The sequence below is a fragment of the Symphalangus syndactylus genome, chromosome X, assembly GCF_028878055.3.
Source record: "Symphalangus syndactylus isolate Jambi chromosome X, NHGRI_mSymSyn1-v2.1_pri, whole genome shotgun sequence".
Taxonomy (NCBI): Eukaryota; Metazoa; Chordata; class Mammalia; order Primates; family Hylobatidae; genus Symphalangus; species Symphalangus syndactylus.
This window is the reverse complement of record NC_072447.2, coordinates 60,902,335-60,927,720: the sequence shown is the minus strand read 5'-3', so window position 1 is coordinate 60,927,720 and position 25,386 is coordinate 60,902,335. Positions and strand designations below refer to the sequence as shown.

At 46.0% G+C, this 25,386-nt stretch overlaps 2 protein-coding genes and 1 pseudogene across 8 annotated transcripts in view; 1 reads left to right on the top strand and 2 right to left on the bottom strand.

The window, feature by feature from the left end:
• LOC129475042 (zinc finger protein 674-like) overlaps positions 1-25,386 on the bottom strand; it is a 981,285-nt gene that overhangs the window by 255,648 nt on the left and 700,251 nt on the right.
• RBM10 (RNA binding motif protein 10) overlaps positions 1-25,386 on the bottom strand; it is a 43,457-nt gene that overhangs the window by 17,684 nt on the left and 387 nt on the right. For all 7 annotated transcript variants that reach the window (XM_055266873.2, XM_055266872.2, XM_055266874.1 and 4 more), the window contains exons 2-3: positions 23,489-23,630; positions 130-313 (exon numbers count right to left, since the gene is read on the bottom strand). In XM_055266873.2, coding sequence (XP_055122848.1) covers positions 130-313; positions 23,489-23,630 — 326 coding nt within the window. The remainder of the gene's footprint in view (positions 1-129; positions 314-23,488; positions 23,631-25,386) is intronic.
• On the top strand, positions 12,630-14,349 carry LOC129476333 (inositol-tetrakisphosphate 1-kinase-like; annotated as a pseudogene).

The following is a 25,386-nucleotide window of genomic DNA, read 5'->3' as shown; positions in this document are numbered from 1 at the left end:
GGCAAAGCCACCGAGCACAGTCTGAAGGCACGGGAGTGGAGAGCCGCCTGCACACGGTGCTGCAGCCAGACACAGAGGGCCCTCGGGAGCCCATCCCAGCCAGGCCTGGCGCAGCGCCCCCCTCCTCACCTCTGCACTCTGCTCCTCAGATGAGTCATCATAGTCATGCTTGCCCTCCTGGCTGCCATACTCGCGGGGATATGAACGGTAGTCCATGTCCCGGTAGTCGTGGTCTCGGCTGCGGTTCTCCCCACCATCATCCTGCGAGCGGTCAGTGGCTCCATAGCGGCCAGTCCTGTCACCACGACCACCACTAGTGGAGGAAGAAGGATGGGGAGGGATCAGAAGGTTGCCCTTTCTAGAAGGTGCAAGAGGCCCAGGTGATGTGTTCTCGTGGTTATAGGGTTTTGTTTTTTTTTTGGAGGAACATACAACAGAAGTGAAGTGCCCTTCTGATCCTATCAGAGAAAGAAGCACATGATACCACCATTACTTAGCTCTGGTGATGTTAACCTTGGTCATCTGGTTAAGGCAGTGTCTGCCAGGTTTCTCCCTTGTAAACTTTCTATTTTCCCCTCCCTCTACTCTATTATTTGGAAGCCCTCAGGCCCGCCCCCATACAGGGATTCCTAAATCCCTGCTCCACATCTCTGAAGTGCAACCTGCCTCTCTCCATCCCTATGTCACTCTCTGGTCCATGCCGCTGGCTTCCCTCATGGGCACCTTGGTTGTGGCCTGGCTGGTCTCCTCACTTCTACCTGGACCTCCCCAGTTCAGTCTCTACATCCCAAATCCCAAATATGAGTGCTTTCTAAGGCAAAGCCACTGAAATCCATCTCACTCCCTTTAGTGGCTCCCCCTCAGTCTCAGGATCAAACACCAAAATGCTCACCAAGGTCTCATGCAGCTTGCAGGATCCCCGGGGGTGAGGCTCCTCTCCCTGTCTTGCACCACGTCCCCTGCCCCTGCTTCACTGTCACCTTGCCAACACTAGCAGCTCTTTCATTAAAATTTCTCCTACTGCAATAACTATAAAATAATGATCTCAAAGCTGATTTCATCTGCATTTCTTTTCTTTTTTTTTGAGAATGGATCTGGCACTGTTGCCCAGGCTGGAGGGCAGTGGCATGATCAGGGCTCACTGTAGCCTCAACCTCCCAGGCTCAAGCCATCCTCCCACCTCAGCCTCCTGAGTAGTTGGGACCACAGGCACGTGCCACCACGCCCGGTTCATTTTTGTATTTTTTGTAGACACGGGGTTTCACCACATTGCCAGGCTGGTCTCAAATTCCTGGGCTTAAGTGATCCACCCACCTCAGCCTTCCAAACTGCTGGGATTACAGGCGTCCACCACTGTGCATGGCCTAATCTGTGTTTCTTTGATGACTTAAAAAATTACGAGAATATGGGCTCCAGGAAATGAGGGGACCCTTGGCTCACTGCCATATTCCCTAGCACTCAGTAGGCGCTCAACAATTATTTTGAACAAATAATGACTAAAAAAGCATTCTAAGAGCAACCAATATATGTTTATTTAAAATAGAAAAAACTAGATGCCACAGAAGAATGCTACTATACTAACAGGATTCCAATTCTGGTAGGGAACAACATTAGAATGTCCGTTATCAACAGCATTCTTAACATTATTCTAAAGACACTAGCTAAAGCAATTAAACAGGGAAGGAAGAAAAGAGGTTAAAAGCTGGAAAGAAGGTAAAAATTACCATTATTTGTAAACAATATGAGAGTATACCTGCAAAGCCTAAGAGAATCAACTGAAAAACTTGTTATAAATAATAAATCAGTAAGGATGCTGGGTACAAATTAATGTAACCACTGTTTAGAAAATAGAAAGGTCCCAAGTACAATTCATCAAAAAGGTTAAATACCTAGACATGTGCAAGATATTATGACTATACTTCACATATATACCAGGATGTATTTGAAACAGATCAAAGATTTAAACATAAGAAATGAAACCGTATGGCCGGGCGCGGTGGCTCACGCCTGTAATCCCAGCACTTTGGGAGGCCGAGGCGGGCGGATCACGAGGTCAGGAGATTGAGACCATCCTGGCTAACACAGTGAAACCCCGTCTCTACTAAAAATACAAAAAAAAAAATTAGCCGGGCGAGGTGGCGGGCACCTGTAGTCCCAGCTACTCGGGAGGCTGAGGCAGGAGAATGGCGTGAACCCCGGGGGGGCGGAGCCTGCAGTGAGCCGAGATCGCACCACTGCACTCCAGCCTGGGCGACAGCGAGACTCTGTCTCCAAACAAAAAAAAAAAAAAAAAAAAGAAATGAAACCATAGGCCAGGCGTGGGTGGCACCCTGGGAGGCTGAGGTGGGCAGATCACTTGAGGTCAGGAATTCGAGACCAGCCTGGCCAACACGGTGAAACCCCATCTCTACTAAAAATACAAAAATTAGCCGGGTGTGGTGGCACGTGCCTGTAATCCCACCTACTTGGGAGGCTGAGGCAGGAGAATTGCTTGAACCTGGGAGGCGGAGGCTGCGGTGAGCCACTGAACTCCAGTATGGGCGACAGAGTAAGACTCTGTCTTAAAAAAAAAAAAAAAATGAAATCATAAAAGAAAATTAGAATAATTGAATAATTTCTTTATAATCTTGAAATGGGGAAACCTATAATCCAAATCCAGAAGCCACAGAACAAAAGATTACTAAATTCAACTACATAAAAATAAAATACTTTTGCTTGGAGGAAAAACAAAAAACATCATTAACCAAGTCAAAAGAAAATAACCTAGGAAAAAATATGAGGAAAGGAAGTGAACAGAATTCACAGATAAAAATATAAATGATGTGTATCTGAAAAGATGCTCTATCTCACTCATAATGAAAGATGAAACTTTTGCCGGGCGTGGTGGCTCATGCCTATAATCCCAGCACTTTGGGAGGCCGAGGTAGGCGGATCACGAGGTCCGGAGATAGAGACCATCCTGGCTAAAATGGGGAAACCCCATCTCTACTAAAAATAAAAAAAATCAGCTGGGTGTAGTGACACGCATCTGTAGTCCCAGCTACTCGGGAGGGCAAGACAGGAGTATTGCTTGAACCCAGAAGGCGGAGGTTGCAATGAGCCGAGATCGCGCCACTGCACTCCAGCTTGGGCGACAGAGCGAGACTCGGTAAAAAAAAAAAAAAAAAAAAAAAAAAAAAAAAAAAAAAAAAAAAAAAAAGTTTTGCTAGGTGAGATGGCTCATCCTGTAATCCCAGCACTTTGCGGGGCCAAAATGAGAGGATCACTCGAGGCTAAGACCAGCCTGGACAACATAGGAAGATCCCATCTTTACAAAACCACCATCATCACCACCAAAACATATTAGTTGGGCATGGTGGTGTACATCTATAGTCCCAGCTACTCAGGAGGTTGAGGCGAGAGGACTGCTTGAGCCTAGGAGTTCTAGGTTACAGTGAGCTATGACTGTACCACTGCACTCTGGCCTGAGTGACAGAGCGAGACTCCATATCAAGAAAAAAAAAAAGAGAAAGATGAGAATTAAAACTACATTGGATAGACTGTTTCAAAAAACTTTATTTTACTTGAGACAAGGTCTTGGTCTGTTGCCCAGGCTGAGTGCAGTGGTGCAATCATAGCTTACTGTAGCCTCCACCTCCTGGACTTAAGCAATCTTCCCATCTCAGCCCCAATCAGCTGGGACTACAGGAATGCACCACCACATCCAGCTAATTTTCAAATTTTTTGTAGATACAGGATCTCACTATGTTGCCCAGCCTGATCTTGAAGTTTTGGACTAAAGTGATCCTCTCGCCTCAGCCTCCCAAAGTGCTGAGATTACAGACGTGAGCCACTGCACATGGCCTAAAATAAACTTAAAATTTTAATTTTTGTATATTTTTTCTAGATCATTTTTTATTGTGGTAAAATATACATTTACCACTTAACCATCCTTTTTTTTAAATTTTGCGATGGGGTCTCGCTCTGTCACCCAGGCTGGAGTGCAGTGGTGCAATCTCGGCTCGCTGCAATCTCGGCTCGCTGCAACCTCTGCCTCCCAGGTTCAAGCGATTCTTTTTATTTTTTTGGAAAGGAATCTCGCTCTGTCACCCAGGCTGGAGTGCAGTGGTGCAATCTCGGCTCACTGCAGCCTCCGCCTCCCAGGTTCAAGCGATTCTCCTGCCTCAGCCTCTCGAGTAGTTAGGACTATAGACGCACGCAGCCACGCCTGGATAATTTTTGTATTTTTAGTAGAGACGGGGTTTCACTATGTTGGCCAGGCTGGTCTCAACTCCTGACCTCGTGATCCACCCACCTTGGCCTCCCAAAATGCTGGGATTACAGGCGTGAGCCACCGGGCCGGGCCTCAAGCAATTCTTGTGCCTTAACCTCCCGAGTAGCTGGGACTACAGGTATGTGCCACCATGCCTGGCTAATTTTTGTACTTTTAGTAGAGACGGGGTTTCACCATGTTGGCCAGGCCAGTCTCGAACTCCTGACTTCAGGTGATCCGCCCGCCTCAGCCTCCCAAAGTGCTGGGATTACAGGTGTGAGCCACTGTGCCCAGCCTCTTTTTTTTCTTTTGAGACAAGTTTCACTCTTGTTGCCCAGGCTGGAGTCCAATGGCGCAATCTCGGCTCACTGCAACCCCCGCCTCCTGGGTTCAAGCGATTCTCCTGCCTCAGCCTCCCGATTAGCTGGGATTACAGACCTGCACCACCACTCCCGGCTAATTTTGTACTTTTAGTAGAGACAGGGTTTCTCCACGTTGGTCAGGCTGCTCTCGAACTCCCGACCTCAGGTGATCCGCCCGTCTCGGCCTCCCAAAGTGCTGGGATTACAGGTATGAGCCACCATGCCCAGCCAACCATTCTTAATTATCTAATTCAGTGGCATTAAGTACACTAACAACGTTATGCAACCATCACCTTTTCCAGGAATTTTTCATCATCCCAAAAAAAACCTTTGTACCCATTAAACAATTCTCACCACACCCCACAGCCTCTATTTTACTTTCTGTCTCAATGAATTTGCCTATTCTAGGTACTTCATATTAGTGGAATCATATTTGTCCCTATGTGTCTAGCTTATTTCACCTGGCATGTTTTCAAGGTTCATCCACAAGGCAGTATGTTAGAATGTCCTTCCTTTTTATGGCGGAATAATACTCTTCTATTGTAGTATGCATACACAACATTTTGTTCATTCATCTGTTCATGCACACTTGGGTTGTTTCCACCTCTTGGTTATTTTGGACATTGTGAATAATGCTGCCATGAATATTGGTGTCCAAGTATCTGTTTGAATTATTGCTTTCAATTCTTTTGGGTATATATCTAGGAGTGGAATTGCTGGATCACATGGTAATCCTGTGTTTAACTTTTTCTGGAACTGCCAAACTGTTTTCCACAGCAGCTGTACCATTTTACATTCCTACCAGTGTTGCACAAGGGTTCCAATTTCCCCACATCCTCACCAACACTTGTTATTTTGCATCTTTTCATGTGCTTACTGGCCATTTGTATATCTTTATTGGAGAAATGTCTATTCAAGTCCTTTGCCCATTTTTTTTTTTTTTTTTGAGATGGAGTATGACTCTGTCACCCAGGCTGGAGTGCAGTGGCATGATCTCAGCTCACTGCAACCTCCGCCTCCCAGGTTCAGCCTCCCGAGTAGCTGTGATTACAGGTGCCTGCCACCATGCCCAGCTGATGTTTTGTATTTTTAGTAGAGAGTTTAGTAGAGTTTTGTATTTTAGTATGTTGGTCAAGCTGGTCATGAACCCTTTGCCCATTTTTAAATTGGGTAATTTTGTTGTTGTAAGAGTTCATATATTCTGGATGTTAATCCCTTACCAGATATATGATTTACAAATGTTTTCTCATTGTGGGTTGTCTTTTCACTTTCTTGATAGTGTCTTTGGAAGTATAAAAGTTTCTAATCAGCCGGGCGCGGTGGCTCACGCCTGTAATCCCAGCACTCTGGGAGGCCAAGGCGGGTGGATCACAAGGTCAGGAGATCGAGACCATCCTGGCTAACACAGTGAAACCCTGTCTCTACTAAAAAATACAAAAAATTAGCTGGGCGTGGTTGCGGGTGCCTGCAGTCCCAGCTACTCGGGAGGCTGAGGCAGGAGAATGGCGTGAACCCAGGAGGCGGAGCTTGCAGTGAGCGGAGATCCCGCCACTGCACTCCGGCCTGGGCGACAGAGCGAGACTGTGTCTCAAAAAAAAAAAAAAAAAAAAAAAAAATTAGCCAGGCGCGGTGGCAGGCGCCTGTAGTCCCAGCTACTTGGGAGGCTGAGGCAGGAGAATGGCGTGAACCCGGGAGGCAGAGTTTGTAGTGAGCCGAGATCGCACCACTGCACTCCAGCCTGGGCGGCAGAGTGAGACTACATCTCAAAAAAAAAAAGTTTCTAATCTTTTCTTGTTGTTACCAGCAGTCCCTGAACCAGAATAGGTTCAGAGAGACTTCCAAAAGTTTCTAATCTTGGCCAGGCGTGGTGGGCTCACACCTGAAATCCCAGCACTTTGGGAGGCCAAGACGGGCGGATCACATGAACCCAAGAGTTTGAGACCAGCCTGGGTGACATACAGAAAACTCAGCGCTATAAAACCAACAAAAATAAAAGTTTGTAATTTTGATGAAGTCAAACTTCTTATTTTGAAATAATTTTACATTTACAGAAAAGTTCAAAGAATCCCTGTATACCCTTCACCTAGCTTCCCCTAATATTAACAAAACTAGGGCACATTTGTCAAAACTAAGGAATTAACTAGATTATATTAGGATTCCACCAATTTTCTCGCTAATATCCTTTTTCTGATCCAAGATTTAATCCTAAATATTACATTACATGTAGTTGTCATGTTCCCTCAGTCTCCTCTGGCCTGTGAAGGTTTATCAGTCTGTCCTTGTTTGTTTTTAATGACCTTAACAGTTTTGAAGAGCACTGGCCAGGTATTTTGTAGAATGCCCTTTAACTGGTTTTGTTTGATGTGTTCTCATGATTAGACCTAAGATTATGGATTTTTTTTTTTTTGGAGAAGCATACAACAGAAGTGAGACAGTGAGATGCCCTTCTGATCATATCACAGAAGAGTACATGATAACAACATGACTTATCTCTGGTGATGTTAACCATGATCACCTAGTTAAGGTGGTGTCTGCCAGGTTTCTTCCCTGTAAAATTTCTCTATTTCTCTCTCCATACTCTATATATATATATATTTTTTTGAGATGGAGTCTTACTCTGTTGCCAGGCTGGAGTGTGGTGGCACCATCTCAGCTCACTGCAACCTCCAACTCCCGGGTTCAAGCGATTCTCCTGCCTCAGCCTCCTGAGTAGCTGGGATTACAGGCACCCGCCACCACGCCCAGCTAATTTTTGCATTTTTGGTAGAGACGGGGTTTCATCATGTTGGCCAGGCTGGTCTCGATCTCCTGACCTCACAATCCGCCCCCCTTGCCCTCCCAAAGTGCTGGGATTACAGGCGTGAGCCACCACACCCGGCCTCCATATTCTATTCTTTAGAGGTGAGTCTCTAAGACCAGCCCACAGTCAAAAGGAGGGTAATTAAGCTCTACCTCCCAGAGGAGGGAGTATCTACATTATTTGGAATTATATAAAAATTATTATTTATAATAACTATTAAATAATATAGTATTGTACTATACAATAATCACTATTATTTAGAATTCTTCTGGAAGGAAGATTTGATAGAACATTTTTAATCTAACAGATTTACAACAGTCCAATGTTTGAAAACAAACAGCAAGGCTGTATGGAAAACAGGCACTTTCATATTGCTGGTAGGAGTTAAAAATGAAATAATCCTTATGGAGGAGAATTTGGCAATAGCTGACAAAACTAAAAATCTATATACCCTTTGACCCACAGTTCTACTTCTGGGAATTTAAAGTATACACATACTTGCACATGTACAAAAAAGTTACTGTAGCAGTTTTAAAAAACAAAGGATAGGCTGGGTGCAGTGGCTCACGCCTGTAATCCCAGCACCCTGGGATGCCGAGGCAGGCGTATCACGAGGTCAGGAGATGGAGACCAGCCTGGCCAACATGGTGAAACCCCGTCTCTACTAAAAATACAAAAATTAGCTGGGTGTGGTGACGCATGCCTGCAATCCCAGCTACTCAGGAGGCTGAGGCAGGAGAATCGCATGAACTTGGGAAGCGAAGATTGCAGTGAGCCGAGATCGCGCCACTCCACTACAGCCTGGCAACAGGGTGAGACTCTGTCTCAAAACAAACAAACAAACACAAAAAACAAAGGATAAGCCAGGAGCAGTGGCTCATGCTCCTAATCCCAGCACCTTGGGAGGATGAGGTGGGCGGATCGCTCGAGCCCGGGAGTTCAAGACCAGCCTGGGTGACATGGCAAAACCTCATCTCTACAAAGAAATACAAAAAGTAGTTAGGCGTGGTGGTGCGTGTTTGTATCCCCAGCTACTTGGGAGGCTGAGGCAGGAGAATCACTTGAGGCCAGGAGGTCAAGGATGTAGTGCGCCATGATCATACCACTGCACCTGGGCGACAAAGCCAGACCCTCTCTCTCTCTCTCTCTCACTAAAAACAAACAAACAAACAAAATCTAACAAGGTGAGAGGAACTCTACCAAATATTAAAACATTATAGCCGGGCACAGTGGCTCACACTTGTAATCCCAGCACTTTGGGAGGCTGAGGCGGGCGGATCACGAGGTCAGGAGATCGAGATCACGGTGAAACCCCGTCTCTACTAAAAATACAAAAAAAATTAGCCGGGCGTGGTGGCGGGCGCCTGTAGTCCCAGCTACTCTGGAGGCTGAGGCAGGAGAATGGCGTGAACCCAGGAGGCAGAGCTTGCAGTGAGCCGAGATTGCGCCACTGCACTCCAGCCTGGGTGACAGAGCAAGACTCCATCTCGAAAAAAAAAAAAAAAAAATTATAAAGGTAAATGAATTAAAACATGAATAGACACATCAGTGAAATAGAATAGAATCTACAGCATACAAAAACACACATGGAAATTCAGTATAAGCCAAAGGTTATATTTCAAACTAACAAGGGGAAAACGAATTAGTCAATAAATAATAGTTACAATAACTATCTGGCCTAGGAATCAGCAAACTATAGCCAGTGGACCAAATCCAGTCTCCTTAAATAAAGTTTTAGTGGAGGCCAGGTGTAGTGGCTCACATCTGTAATCCTAACACTTTGGAAGGCCAAGGCAGGAGTAACCCTTGAGTTCCAGCCCCAGCCTGGGTAACACAGTAGTCAGACCTCGTCTCTACTGGAAAAAGAAAAAAAAAAAAGAAAGAAAGAAAAAAAGAAATTGGCTGTGTGTGAGGCTGAGGTGGGAGGATCCCTTGAACCAGGGAGACAGAGGCTGCAGTGAGCTCTGATCGTGCCACTGCACTCCAGCCAGCCAGGGCAACACAGAGAGACCTTGTTTCAAAAAAAAAAAATTAAATAAATAAATTAAAGTTTTACTGGAACACAGCTATATTCATTCATTAATTGTCCGTGACTGCTTTCAGTTTAGTTGCAACAGAGACGGTCCTGCAATGCAATGCCAAAAATATTTACTATCTGATCCTTTACAGAAAAGTGTTGCCCACTAAGAAAACAAAGTTTACCTCACTTCTTATGCCAAATAAATTCTGGATGGGTGAAAACTTAAATCCCCAAATAGAAACCATAAAAATATTAAAGAAATCTCTCTCTCCAAAAAAAAAATCTCAAAACTGCTTTCTCCCATGACCAAACTAGTTTGCATTCCCACCAACAGTATATAAGCATTCTTTTCTTTGCAGCCTCACCAACATGTTTTTTTTTTCTTTGACTTTTTAATAATTGCCATCTGACTGGCATGAGACGGTGTCTCATTGTGGTTTTGATTTGCATTTCTCTGATGATTAGTGATGATGAGCATTTTTTCATGTTTGTTGGCCACTTGTATGTTATCTTTTGAGAAGTATCTGTTCATGTCCTTTGCCCATTTTTTAATTGGAACTTTTGCTTTTTGCTTGTTGATTTAACTTCCTTGTAGATTCTGGATATTAGACCTTTGTCAGATGAGTAGCTTATGAACATCTTCTCCTATTCTGTAGGCTGTCCGTTTACTCTGTTGGTAGTTTCTTTTGCTGTGCAGAAGCTCTTTAATTAGGTCCAACTTGTCAATTTTTGGTTTTGTTGCAATTGCTTTTGGGGACTTAGCCATCAATTATTTGCCAAACCCTGTATCGAGAAGGGCATTTCCTAGGTTTTCTTCTAGGATTTTTTTTCTTTTTTTTGAGGCAGAGTTTCGCTCGTTGCCCAGGCTGGAGTGCAATGGCGCAATCTTGGCTCACTGCAACCTCCGCCTCTCACGTTCAAGTGATTCTCCTGCCTCAGCCTCCCAAGTAGCTGGGATTACAGGCATGTGCCACCACACCTGGCTAATTCTGTATTTTTAGTAGAGACAGGTTTCTCCATGTTGGTCAGGCTTGTCTCAAACTCTCGACCTCAGGTGATCTGCCTGCCTCGGCCTCCCAAAGTGCTGGGATTACAGGCATGAGCCACCGTGCCTGGCCTTCTAGGATTTTTATAGTCTGAGGTCTTACATTTAAATCTTTAATCCATCTTAATTTTTGTATATGGTGAGAGGTAAGGGTCCGGTTTCATTCTTCTGAATATGGCTAGCCACCTATCCCAGCACCACTTATTGAACAGGGAGTCCTTTCCCCCTTACTTTTGTTGATTTTGTCAAAGATCAGATGGTTCTATATGTATGGGTTTATTTCTGTGTGCTCTGTTCCACTGGTTTATGTGTCTGTTTTTGCACCAGGACCATGCTATTTTGATTACTGTAGCCTTATAGTATAGTTTGAAGTTGGACAATGTGATGCCTCTGGCTTTGTTCTTTTTGCTTAGGATTGCTTTGGCTATTCGACCCAGTAATCCTGCTACTGGGTATATACCCAAAGGAAAGTAATTCATTCTATCACATGCACCCATATGTTGTTCAAAGCGGCACTATCTTTTTTTTTTTTTTTTTTTTTTTTTTTTTGAGACGGAGTCTCGCTCTTTCACCCAGGCTGGAGTGCAGTGGCGCAATCTCGGCTCACTGCAGGCTCCGCCCCCCGGGGTTCATGCCATTCTCCTGCCTCAGCCTCCCACGTAGCTGGGACTACAGGTGCCTGCCACCTCGCCCGGCTAATTTTTTGTATTTTTAGTAGAGACGGGGTTTCACCGTGTTAGCCAGGATGGTCTCGATCTCCTGACCTCGTGATCCGCCCGCCTCGGCCTCCCAAAGTGCTGGGATTACAGGCGTGAGCCACCGCGCCCGGCCTCTTTTTTTTTTTTTTTTTGAGACGGAGTTTCACTCTTACTGCCCAGGCTGGAGTGCAATGGTGCAATCTTGGCTCACTGCAACCTCCACCTCCTGGTTCAAGAGATTCTCCTGCCTCAGCCTCCCAAGTAGCTGTGATTACAGGCACGTGCCACCACGCCTGGCTAATTTTTTATTTTTAGTAGAGATGGCGTTTCTCCATGTTGGTCAGGCTGGTCTTGAACTCCCGACATCAGATGATCCACCCACTTCAGCCTCTCAAAGTGCTGGGATTACTGGCATGGGCCACGGCGCCTGGCCACTGCAGCACTATTCACAATAGCAAGGACATGGAATCAGCCTGAATGCCCATCAATAGTGGACAGGATAAAGAAAAATGTGGTACATAAACACCATGGAATACTATGCAGCCACAAAAAAGACAAAATCATGTCCTTCACAGCCATATAGATGGAGCTGGAGGCTGTTATCCTAAGCCACCTACCACGAAAACAGAAAACCAAGTACTGCATGTTTTCTTTTTTTTTTTTTGAGGCGGAGTCTCGCTCTGTCGCCCAGGCTGGAGTGCAGTGGCGCAATCTCGGCTCACTGCAAGCTCCGCCTCCCAGGTTCATGCCATTCTCCTGCCTCAGCCTCTCCAAGTAGCTGGGACTACAGGCGCCCGCCACCACGCCCGGCTAATTTTTTGTATTTTTAGTAGAGATGGGGTTTCACTGTGGTCTCGATCTCCTGACCTCGTGATCCGCCCGCCTCGGCCTCCCAAAGTGCTGGGATTACAAGCGTGAGCCACCGCGCCCGGCTGCATGTTTTCACTTATAAATGAGAGTTAAATATTGAATGTACATGAATGTAAATATTGGAACATCAGACATTGGGGATCACCAAACTGGGAAGGTGGGAAGGGGGGCGTGGGCTGAAGGACCATCTGTTGGGAACTAAGCTTACTGCTTGGGTGATGGGATCAACGGGGCCTCCAGCTTCAGTGTCACGCAATTTACCCATGTAAAAAAACCTGTACAGGCCAGGTGCGGTGGCTCATGCCTGTAATCCTAGCACTTTGGGAGGCCGAGGGGGCAGATCACTGAGGTCAGGAGTTTGAGACCAGCCTGAGCAACATGGTGAAACCCCGTCTCTACTAAAAAATACCAAAATTAGCTGGGCGTGGTGGTGCACACCTACAGTCCCAGCTACTGGGCAGGCTGAGGCACAAGAATTGCTTGAACCAGGGAGGCAGAGGTTACAGTGAGCCGATCGCGCCACTGTACTCCAGCCTGGGCGACAGAGTGAAACTGCGTATGAAAAAAAGAACAACAACCTGTATGTGGGCCGTGAGCTCCAGCTGGGTGGCTGGGGCGGGGGTAGCGGGGGGTTGTGGAGACCGTGACACCACCCCGAGCCCTTTCCACATCCCCGCCACCAGGGGGTGCCCGCATGCTCCCAGCACTTACTGGCCAACAGACTCAGCCTATGGGCGATTTCCTCAGGACCCAGGCTCCTTGCCAGAGGAGGAAGATACAGACCTTTATGAAAGGGAAGAGAGTTGGCTACTGGCTGCGGGAGAAGAAAATCAAGAAGCTCAATTTCCAGGCCTTAGCGGAGGTGTGCAGGAAGTGAGGGATAGAAGTGGTGCAGCTGAGGCCGGGCGCGGTGGCTCACACCTGTAATCCCAGCACTTTGGGAGGCCGAAGCGGGTGGATCACCTGAGGTCGAGAGTTCAAGACCAGCCTGGCCAACATGGTGAAACTCTTGTCTCTACTAAAAATACAAAAACTAGCCGTAGTGGCAAGCGCCTGTAATCCCAGCTACTCGGGAGGCTGAGGGAGGAGAATCACTTGAACCCGGGGGGGCAGAGGTTGCAATGAGCCGAGATCACACCACTGCACTTCAGCCTGGGGACCCCTGGACGTCATCATTCACAAGTTGACCGATGTCATCCTTGAAGCCGACCAGAATGACAGCCAGTCCCTGGAGCTGGTGCACAGGTTTCAGGAGTACATCGATGCCCACCCTGAAACCATCGTCCTGGACTCCTTCCCTGCCATCAGAACCCTGCTCGACCACTCCAAGTCCTGCAAGCTCATCTGGAAGATTGAGATCTACATGGAAGGCGGCAGGATCTGCTCGCTGCCCTTCGTGGAAGTCACAAGCCTGTGCGGGGATGACACCATGTGGCTGCTGGAGAAGAATGGCCTGGCTTTCTCATTCATGTGCAAAACTAGAGTGGCTCACAGCACCAACTCTCACGAGATGGCTACTGTGTTCAATCAGGAGGGCCTGAACGGCATCCAGCCACCCTGTGTGGTCTAGAATTTCATCAACTACAACACCGTTCTGTACAAGGTGTTCATGGTCAGCAAGTCCTACACCATGGTCCAGAGGCCCTTGCTCAAGAAATTCTCTGCGGACACAATGTGACCGTGAATCCATCTTCCTCAATGGCCACAACGTGTCAAAGCTAGAGTCGTCATTGGTCCTGATGGAACTGGACAAGATTGAGGGGTCTGGTCTGTCAAGCGCAGCCGAGCAAAGAGGTCATCTGGGAACTCCCCCGGGCCCTGCGGCAGGCGCTGGGAGTACTGCTGTTCGGCACCGACATCATCATCAACAACCAGATGGGGCAGCATGCTGTCATCAACATCAACGCCTTCCCAGGCTACAAGGGCATGAGCAGGTTCTTCACAGACCTCTGGAACCACATCACCACCGTTTTGCAAGACCAGAGCACAGCCACAGCAGCCACTGTGCCCACTGAGGCACAGCAATCTCCTGGCCAAGCCTGCAAGCAGCCTAGCAGGCGATTGGACACGCAGCGCCAGCCATGGCTGCTGCAGCAGCATGATGGGCCAGGATGCATCCTGGAAGGCCAACGCCTACGCGGGTAGTACCTCCAAGCTGCTGCACCCGAGACTCTGCTGCACCACCAGTATGTTGCCCAGCTTCTAGCAGCACAGTGTGGCCTCCCTGGCCAACAAGGCCTCCTCCCAGTACCCATGGAGCCAAGATCCAGAGGGGTGGCATGGGGAATACCCGCTGGGCTAGCAGCTCCCAATGGCGATGCTACTACTAAGAATGCCCAATGATCTGATTCTTCTTTTTCTTAACTTTAACCTGATTTTCTGATGTCATGATCTAAATGAGGGTTGGGGGAAGATGGAAGAGAACATCAAGTGGTCCAGTGTTGGGGAAAAGGGCCATCCCACATGATTCCTGCTGTGCAGACTTCTTCACTGAGTTAAAAAAAAAAAAAAACCTGTATGTGTATCCTTTAATCTATAATAAAAGTTGAACTTTTAAAAAAAGAAAACAAATATTAGAAAGAAAACATAAGAAAAAAATGTATCACCTTAAGAGTGGGGAAGGCCTTCCTCAGCAAGACAAATCCCAGCAGTCATAAAAGGAAAATGAATAAATCTGGCTTTGTAAAAATTATAAATCTCTATAGAGTGTAAAAAATACGAGAAACTTAGAAATAAATATGTAATAAAGCAAGTATGGTAAAACGTTAATAGTAGAATCTAGTGGGCTGGGCACGGTGGCTCACGCCTATAATCCAAGCACTTTGGGAGGCCGAGGCAGGCAGATCACCTGAGGTCGGGAGTTTGAGACCAGCCTGACCAACATGGAGAAATGCCATCTCTACTAAAAATACAAAATTAGCCAGGTGTGATGGCGCACGCCTGTAATCCTAGCTACTCGGGAGGCTGAGGCAGGAGAATCACTTGAACCCAGGAGGCGGAGGTTGCGATAAACTGAGATTGCGCCATTGCACTCCAGCCTGGGCAACAAGAGGCAAAACTCCATCTCAAAAAAAAAAAAAAAAAAAAAAAAAAGAATTTAGTGGATGGGTATACATGGTGTTCATTGTACAATTCTTTTTTTTTCTTTTTTTTGGAGATGGAGTCTCGCTCTGTTGCCCAGGCTGGAGTGCAGTGGCGATCTCGGCTCACTGCAAGCTCCACCTCCTGGGTTCATGCCATTCTCCTGCCTCAGCCTCCCAAGTAGCTGGGACTACAGGTGCCCGCCACCACGCCCGGCTAATTATTTTGTATTTTTAGTAGAGATGGGGTTTCACCGTGTTAGCCAGGATGGTCTTGATCTTCTGACCTTGTGATCCGCCCACCTCAGCCTCCCAAAGTGCTGGGATTACAGGCGTGAGCCACCGCACCCGGCCCATTGTAAAATTCTTTAAACTTTGCTACATGCTTGAAATTTCACACTAAACTATGGAAAACACCATAAAGATAAGTAACAAATGGGGCAAATATCCATTAAACATGTTTCCAAACATTTTGGTTGACTTCCATTTTTTTAAACAATTATTTGTTCATGCATTCATTCAACAAATACTAACCTAACATTTGCTATACGATAAGTACTGTTCTAGGTGATGGGGATACTGCTGTGAACAAAATGAAGTCCCTGTCCCCATGAACTCAGCTTGGAATTGGAACCCAAACTGTTTCTTTCTTTTTTTTTTTTTTGAGAGGGAGTCTCGCACTGTCCTCTGGGCTGGAGTGCAGTGGTGTGATCTCGGCTCGCTGCAACTTCCGCCTCCTGGGTTCATGCCATTCTCCTGCCTCAGCCTCCCAAGTAGCTGGGACTACAGGTGCCCACCACCATGCCCGGCTAATTATTTTGTATTTTTAGTAGAGATGGGGTTTCACCGTGTTAGCCAGGATGGTCTTGATCTTCTGACCTTGTGATCCGCCCACCTCAGCCTCCCAAAGTGCTGGGATTACAGGCGTGAGCCACCACACCTGGCCCCAAATTGTTTCCTTACAGTAAATGCCTAGAGAAGAAATCACTGTCAGTGGTATGAGTAGTTTTAAGGTTCTTGATACAATCAATTTGAACTGTAGTCATCAAAATTCAAGAACTGGGCCAGCATGGTGGCTCATGCCTGTAATCCCAGCACTTTGGGAGGCTGAGGCGAGTGGATCACCTGAGGTATGGAGTTCGAGACCAGTCTAGCAAACATGGTGAAACCCCATCTCTATTAAAATACAAAAATTAGCCAAGTGTGGTGGCACGCACCTGTAATCCCTGCTACTCAGGAGGCTGAGGCACAAGAATCCCCTGAGCCTGGAAAGCAGAGGTTGCAGTGAGCCAAGATCACACCACTGAACTCCAGCCTGGAAGAAAGAGTGAGACTATCTCCACAAACAAAAACAAACAAAAAAAAAAAAAGGAAAAAAAATCAAGAACTGAACAGATATGAATAAATTTATAAATTTTCAGATGAAATTATCCTGAACTCTCTTGACATCCAATATCCAAACCAAATAAATTCAGGTATTGAACTCTTGCTATCTAAACTTAGGAAGGGAACATATTTGGATAGAAAGGAATACTTTTAATTGGCCACCAGAGCACTCTGAACAAACACCTTCCAAAGGCATACCCCTTTTATAAAGCATTTCTAGGATGCTGGACTGAATCATCATATATGAGGATCTTCACAAAATGAGTATATTTCTAGAAAATATAAAATGCTAAAATTGGCAGAAGAGATGAAATGGTAATCAAAAACCAGCTCCAGACGCTTTTATTATTTTTTGAGACAGGGTATCACTCTGTCACTGAGGCTGGAGTGCAGTGGCATGATCATGGCTTACCACAGCCTCAACCTCCCAGGCTCAGGTAATCCTCCTGCCTTAGCCTCCTGAGTAGCTAGAACTATAGGCACCTGCCACCACACCCAGCTATTTTTTGTAGAGACAGAGTTTCGCCATGTTGCCCAGAATGGTCTCGAATTCCCGGGTTCAAGTGATCCAACTGCCTTGGCCCACTGCGCCCAGCCTCCAGATGCTTTTAAAGGTGAGTTCTACCAAGTTTTTCAAGGTACAGATAATTCTTATACGAGTTTCTCCAATAAAGAGAGAATAACAAAGGCTGCCCAATTCATGTAATGAGGCTACCTTGATTCCAATGCCAGATAAATACTGAAAATAAAAATACTGGACTACCTCACTGATAAATACAGGTGTAGATATCCTAGATGATACAATGGCTAATAAAATCTAACAAGGTTTTAAAAATATACATAAATCACTTAAATAACATTTCTGCCAAAAACTCATGAGTAAGCATTAGAAAAATCCAAACTGAGAAACATTCTACAAAACAACTAACCTTAAAACATGCTTTCAATATAATCCATAGGTTCAGGAAAAAAAAAAAAAAAAAAACATGACAAGGTCATAAAAGACAAAGATAGAATAACTGTTTCAGATTAAAGGAGACAAGGAGCTCAATGCAATACATGATCTTGGACTGGATCCTGAATTGGGAAAACCATTATAAAGGACATTACTGAGAAGAGTGATAACATCTGAATATGGGCTTTATATACGATAAAAGTACTATATAATTGTTTAATTTCCTGATATTGATAAGTATGTTGTGGTTATAGAAGAGAACGCCTTTGTTCTTAGGACGTACATGCTGCCAGACTTAAAAGGTCATGTCAGGCTGGATGTGGTGGCTCATGCCTGTAATCCCAGCACTTTGGGAGGCCGAGATGGGCGGATCACCTGAGGTCGGGAGTTTGAAACCAGCCTGACCAACATAGAAAAATCCTGTCTCTACTAAAAATACAAAATTAGCTGGGTGTGGTGATGCATGCCTGTAATCCCAGCTACTTGGGAGACTGAGGCAGGAGAATCGCTTGAACCCAGGAGGCAGAGGTTGCAGTGGGCTGAGATTGCACCATTGCACTCCAGCCTGGACAACAAGAGTGAAACTCTGACTCAAAAAGAAAAGTCATGTCTGCCACCAACTCAAACGATTAAAAAAAAAAACTGTGTGTGTGTGTGTGTGTGTGTGTGTGTGTGTGTCTCTATGTAAAGATATAGAGCTATAGGGTAGGCCAGGCGCGGTAGCTCACGCCTGTAATTCCAGCACTTTGGGAAGCTGAGGCAGGTGGATCACCTGAGGTCAGGAGTTTGAGACCAACCTGACCAACATGGTGAAACCTCGTCTCTAATAAAAATACAAAAATTAGCCAGGCATAGTGGCAGGCATGTGTAATCCCAGCTACTTGGAAGGCTGAGGCAGGAGAATTGCTTGAACACGGGAAGCGGAGGTTGCAGTGAGCCGAGATCACGCCATTGCACTCCAGCCTGGGTGACAGTGAGATTCCATCTCAAAAAAAAAAAAAAAAAAAAAGACATACAGTGATAGAGCAAATGTGGCAAAATACTTAAAACAAGTAATTCTGAGTAGAGGATATATGGGAATTCATTATACTTTTTCTTGCAACCTTTCTGTAAATTTGAGATATTTTCAAAGTAAGAAGTCATAAACATATACATACATACCATGATCAAGTGGGGTATAGCTCAAGAATGCCAAGGATATAATTTAATGCAATTTATGAAATTTTTATTTATTTTTTTGATATGGAGTCTCACTCTGTTGCCCAGGATGGAGTGCAGTGGCACGATCTCAGCTTATTGCAACCTCCACCTCCCAGGTTCAAGAGATTCTTATGTCTCAGTCTCCCCAGTAGCTGGGATTACAGGCATGCGTCACCACGCCTGGCTGATTTTTGTATTTTTAGTAGAAATGAGGTTTCACCATGTTGGCCAGGCTGGTCTTGAACTCCTGGCCTCAAGCGATCCAACCACCTTGGCCTCCCAAGGTGCTGTGATCCACCATGCCAGGCCACAATTTATGAAATTAATGGACAAAGGGAGAAAAAAAGCACAGGATTTTGAAGTTCAATACTTATTTATGGTCAATCTTAGCAAACGATTAGATACTTTTCTTGATTTATTAAAGGATACATTCTAAAAACTTACTGCATGCATCATACTTAATGGAGAAACTTTAGACACATTCCCTTTTATTCCTCTCCCTTTTTCCTACTGTCTCAACTGCCATGTGCTGAGGATGGCTACGCAGAAGGGGCTGCCTGTCAGCCCTAGATTAATTGCTCTTCTGCAGACTGCCTTTATGGGAAAGAAAAGTAAACTATCTTGTCTAAGCCATTATTCTTTGGATTTTCTGCCACAACTAGCCAAAGTAAATCTTAATTTGTGCACTCAGTATCACTTATACTATTTAATATGGTATAAAAGTCCTGGACAATGCTATAAATGAAGAAAAATAAAAAAGTGACAGGTTAGATTTGCATACCATATGACCAACTACATAGAAAGAACATCAGAATCAACAATGAAGTATTAGAAATAACAAGGGCATACAGCAGGGGTAACTTACAGAAATCAACAGCTTTCCTCTACCCCAGCAAATACCAGCATGAAAAATATTTTTTAAAAAATAAGGTAATGGCCTGTAATCCCAGAACTTTGGGAGGCCAAGGTGGGTGGATTGCTGCAGCTCAGGAGTTCAAGATCAGCCTGGACAACATGGCGAAACTCCGCCTCTACAAAAAATTAGCTGGGCGTGGTGGCACGTGCCTGTAGTCCTAGCTACTTAGAAGGCTGAGGTAGGAAGATCACTTGAGCCTGTGGAGGTTGCCACTGCACTCCAGCCTGAGTGACAGAGCAAGACCAAGTCTCGAGAAAAAAAAAAGATAATGAAAGTGACTGAAGTGCCTAGGGATTACTTTAACAAAGAATACATGAGACCTGTATTTCCATTTATGAAAATGAAAGCGTTTTATGCTCTTTACATAAATTTCAAAATATTCTCTACACAGGTCTTAGATGAGATGACTACTTACAAAGATAATTTTCCCCAAATTAATAGGGAAGTTCAGTGCAATATCGATCAAAATACTTGTTGTTTTTGAGGGACTTTGATAACTTTTGATATAGAATAAATCCCCACAAATGATTAAACCAGCTTTGAAAAATAAGTGCAAAGGAGCTATTAAGACATTCTATAAAGCCATAATAATAAAAACAGTAAGGTGCTGGCACAAGAATGTGCAAATAGACCAATGGAACAAATCACATCACTCAAGACGGATCCATGTACATGAGGGAACCTGAAGTCAGATGAGGTACCACAGATTAATAAAGAAAGAATGGACTATTTAGGAGATGGTACTGGAAAAACTGCCTACTATATGGAAGAAAATAAAACCGGAGCCTACCTTATGCCATATTCAAGAGTGGAATCTAGAGGGATTAAAGATCTGAATGCAAAAGGTAAAAACTACATTAGGCCAGGCGCAGTGGCTCACGCCTGTAATCCCAGCACTTTGGGAGGCCGAAGTGGGCGGATCACCAGGTCAGGAGATCGAGACCATCCTGGCTAACACGGTGAAACCCCGTCTCTACTAAAAATATAAAAATTTAGCCAGGTGTGGTGGCGGGCGCCTGTAGCCCCAGCTACTCGGGAGGCTGAGGCAGGAGAATGGTGTGAACCCGGGAGGTGAAGTTTGCAGTGAGCTGAGATCGTGCCACTGCACTCCAGCCTGAGTGACAGAGCGAGACTTGTCTCAAAACAAACAAACAAACAAACAAAAAACTATACATTAAAAGATAAAGCAAAAAAGGTGATGTTGGGCTGGGCACGGTGGCTCACGCCTGTAATCCCAACACTTTGGGAGGCCGAGGCGGGCAGATCACCTGAGGTCAGGAGTTTGAGACCAGCCTGACCAACATGGAGAAACCCCATCTCTACTAAAAATACAAAAAATTAGCCGGGCATGGTGGCGCATGCCTGTAATCCCAGCTACTCGGGAGGCTGAGGCAGGAGAATCGCTTTAACCCGGGAGGTGGAGGTTGTGGTGAGCCGAGATTGCGCCATTGCACTCCAGCCTGGGAAACAAGAGCAACACTCCGTCTCAGAAAAAAAAAAAAAAATGATGCTAGCACATCAAAATTAACAACAGGCATCTACTCTTGGGGGAATTATTAAGTAAAACGCAGTAGACATGCCCCATGATGCCCTTGCCAGCAATTAGAAACAAAGCAGTAACATACACATGGCAATACAGACAGATGTTAAAAATACAGCACTGTGCCGGGTGCAGTGGCTCATGCCCGTAATCCCAGCACTTTGGGAGGCCAAGATGGGAGGATCACCTGAGGTTGAGAGTTCGAGACCAGCCTGACCAACATGGAGAAACCCCATCTCTACTAAAAATACAAAATTAGCCGGGTGTGGTGGCACATGCCTGTAATCCCAGCTACTTCGGAGGCTGAGGCAGGAGAATCACTTGAAACCAGGAGGCAGAAGTTGTGGTGAGCCGAGACTACGCCACTGCACTCCAGCCTGGGCAACAAGAGCGAAACTCTGTCTCAAAACAAAGAAACAAAACAAAACAAAACAAAAAACAGCACTGTTGGCCAGTTACAGTGGCTCATGCCTTTAATCCCAGCATTTGGGGAGGCCAAGGCAGGATAACTGCCTGAGCCCAGGAGTTTGAGACCAGCCTGGGCAACATAGAGACACCCCGTCTGAAAACAAAAAACAAAAAACCCCTCCCACTTTGAGTAATACAAAGTTCAGGAAACAAAACGAAGACTGTGGCACTATGCCATGTATGTCAAGTGAAAACACAGTCACTCAAAACAACACTTCATATTTTCATTTTCTATGAAAATGTATCTATATGATACATTTATATACGTATATGATACATGTATCCATACGATACATTTATATGAAAATGATCTATATGATACATCTATGATACATTTTCTATGATATGTATCATAGAAGGATACATTTTCTATGATATGTATCATAGAAGGATACATTTTCTATGATATGTATCATAGGATACATTTTCTATGATATGTATCATAGAAGGATACATTTTCTATGATATGTATCATAGAAGGATACATTTTCTATGATATGTATCATAGAAGGATACATATCAAACATGACAGAGCAGCTGCCCACAGAGGTGGGAATTGGGAATAAAAATGAAAAAATAAACATGACAAGAGGAAGCCTTGTGCTGACCTATGACAGAAGCCTACCTTGAACTGGAAAGTATGATGAACTCAAACCTCTGCACTTGAGGGCTTTTAAAAGTCAATGGTTTTACTTGGTAATAAAGTTTGAACAAAGTATGTATGTCAGCTACTCAAATTCAGAAATGGCCACAGAGCACTTCTAGTGAATACCGTCCAAAATCAAATGTCTTTCAAAAAACATTTCTAATGAAAGCCAAGACTGAATAACACTAGGGATGACCTTATCTCAAATTTGGGCTCACTTTTCAGAAAACAAAATATTACAATTCTACATTTTTTTTTTTTTTAGACAGAGTCTCGCTCTGTCGCCCGGGCTGGAGTGCAGTGGCGCAATCTCGGCTCACTGCAAGCTCCGCCTCCCGGGTTCACGCCATTCTCCTGCCTCAGCCTCCCAGTAGCTGGGACTACAGGCGCCCGCCACCGCGCCCGGCTAATTTTTTGTATTTTTTAGTAGAGACGGGGTTTCACCGTGGTCTCGATCTCCTGACCTCGTGATCCGCCCGCCTCGGCCTCCCAAAGTGCTGGGATTACAAGCGTGAGCCACCGCGCCCGGCCACAATTCTACATTTTTAAAAGGAGTGGTGGTAGAGGAAACCCTTTGTAAAACATTTTAAAAATTATTTTCTCTTTTTATAAAGCTATTGACTCTTGAGTCTTAATAGAGGCTTTCTGGGAGAGTTAGGTCTGCTTTTCTAGGCAATCTTCACGTGTCATGGCTGGGTCACCTGCCTCGGAATCACCTGGATGGTGAGGGATCACTGAATTTTACTCAGAATTTCTGTATTTTACCCAGTGTTCCAGCTATTCCTTGTTCATAGCAGAGCTGAAGAAATAACTGTCTGAGAGTATCCATTCCAAGCAAGTATCATGCCAACTGTAGCCCATACTGTCCCTAGAGTCTTCCACTATCTGACCTGGCTTGTCCCCTAGTGGTCCCAGGCAAATCCTGAATCTGATGGTGCTATTCCCACCCATCCCTCATACCCCAGGCTATAGCCCAACCTCAGCCTCCCACTCGTTAACTGCATAGCGTCCCTGCGACACCCTGAGTACTGAGAAAGATGCAATCTCATGTCTCATTCATCACTGCACTATCAGAGCCTAGCACAAGTCCTGGCTCACAACAGGTGCCAAATACCTGTCTGCTGAAAAGAAACCCATCATCTGCTATGCTGTTTCCTCTACCCAGAAGCCCCATCCTAGCACCTTCTTGGATCAATTCTCACATAGAGGCAAGCCTAGGCTGTCCGGGAGGCTGAGAACAGATAACTCACCGTCTTTCATACTCCATGTCCTGATAGGGCCTTCGGGGGCTGCTGGGGCCCCTCCTCAGCCGCTGGCTCCGTTTCACTTCCCAGCCACCCCCACTGCTGCTACCATGATCTGCCAGCCTGGGTGATGCTTCCTGCAGGGACTCTGGGGAGAATGGAGGGAAGAAAGGGGTCAAAACAGTTGGGACAGAGAGGGCCTCCTTGAGAAACCCTTGTTGTCAAGGCTCTCCACCGCCCCTTAACTCAGGGACATTGTCTTCCAGCTCCCAGCACTCCTGTGCATCACAGTGCGAAGGTAGCCCCTACTTGGCCTGCTCCTCCCTTTCCCCGCAAACATGAGGCTAGAGCCCACTGCTCTAGAAAACATCAAGAACTTCAGCAGACAGGGGGCATCTTGCAGAGAGACCTGGCGGGGCCACCCAAGGTGTGATCAGGGCTTTGCCACCTAAGACAGGTAGACAAATTCAAGCCTGGGGCTGCATCCCAGGGTGGGGGTATCGGACTCTCAGGGCTGAAAGTCTTGCCTGAGATTCAGCACATCAGGCAAGACTTTACAACAATGGGGGCCCCAGGCACCCACCAGGATCCTTCCATGGGCCCCAAGGGACCATCTCATTTTCCCAACAAGCTGCTGGCTGTCCCCTATAAGGCAGCAAAAGACCATGAAAGGCTCTTGGGGGTGTGTGTGAAGGGGCGAACTTGGCGACGAGACAGCTGCCACCTCCCTGGGCTCCTGGCCAACACAGCCTTGGCCCTCACACAGCAACTGGCTCAGCCCTGAGCCCTGTCTCTTATGTGCAGCCGGGTCCTAAGGTGGTTCCCTCCCCAGGGCTCAAGCCCGTTTTCCAGAGGCAAAAGGGGCCCTTTGGGAGGCTGTTCTGAACCACTGTTCTCTTCTACTGGGATGGAGCAGCAGCCACTTCATCCAACCCTCAGGGCTGTGGTGAGAACTCAGGGAGTCCTGAGAACCCTGTGACCCAGCCAGAGGTCAGGATGAATCCCAGATCTTCAGGCCCCACCCTCTGAATAGGAATCAGGTAAAGCCAGGCAATAGTAGCACCTGCTCAACACTAGGTTGCTGCCACACCTTTGCTCTATGCGCGTGCACACACACACACACAGACACACACACTCCAATTTTCTCTTCCTCCTCAAGCCACAGGGAACCCGAGTTACCTGCTTCCAGGTGGGCAAGAGTTAGAATCACACAGAGGCACTGGCGGCTGAGAGCACAAAAACCTTTAAGAGACTCTGGCAAAGGGGCCAGAGTCACACAGTAACATCCACCACAGCCAAGGGCCAGTCACAGACACGAGCCCCAAATAACTACGGGCCCACATCACAGAAGGAACACACAGTAAGGACCACAATTACACAGTGGGTCCCCTTTCCATGGATGAGCGTCAGTGTCACAGATACAAACTCCCCCAAAAGAAGGGGCAATGAGTCACACACACATTCCCTGCATGCCCCTTCCCACCCAATAAGTGGGTTAGGGTCAATCACAAGACAGTCGTCCCCCAAGCCCCGCCCCATGGATAAGGATCAGAGTCACAGATCCTCCCCGCAAAGGGTAAAGACCAGAGTCACATCCTCCCTCCGATCCCCCAGGAATAGAGACCAGAACCACAGAACATTTCCCCATGGACCAATAAACACCAGAGTAACACAGCAGCATCCCCTCTCCTATGCACAAACTCAAAGTCGCAGACAACCGCTTCCCCACTGATAAACTTCGGTGTAGCCGACACAGTGATCCACAGTAGCCCACTCCCATCCGTCCCTCCCTTCCCCCAACCCGCATGCACCCATCCCATGTCCCAGTCGCGCACGCGCCTTTGCTCACACCAAAAAAAAAAAAAAAAAAACCCTCCTGGGTTGAGACATTGAACGAACCCCTC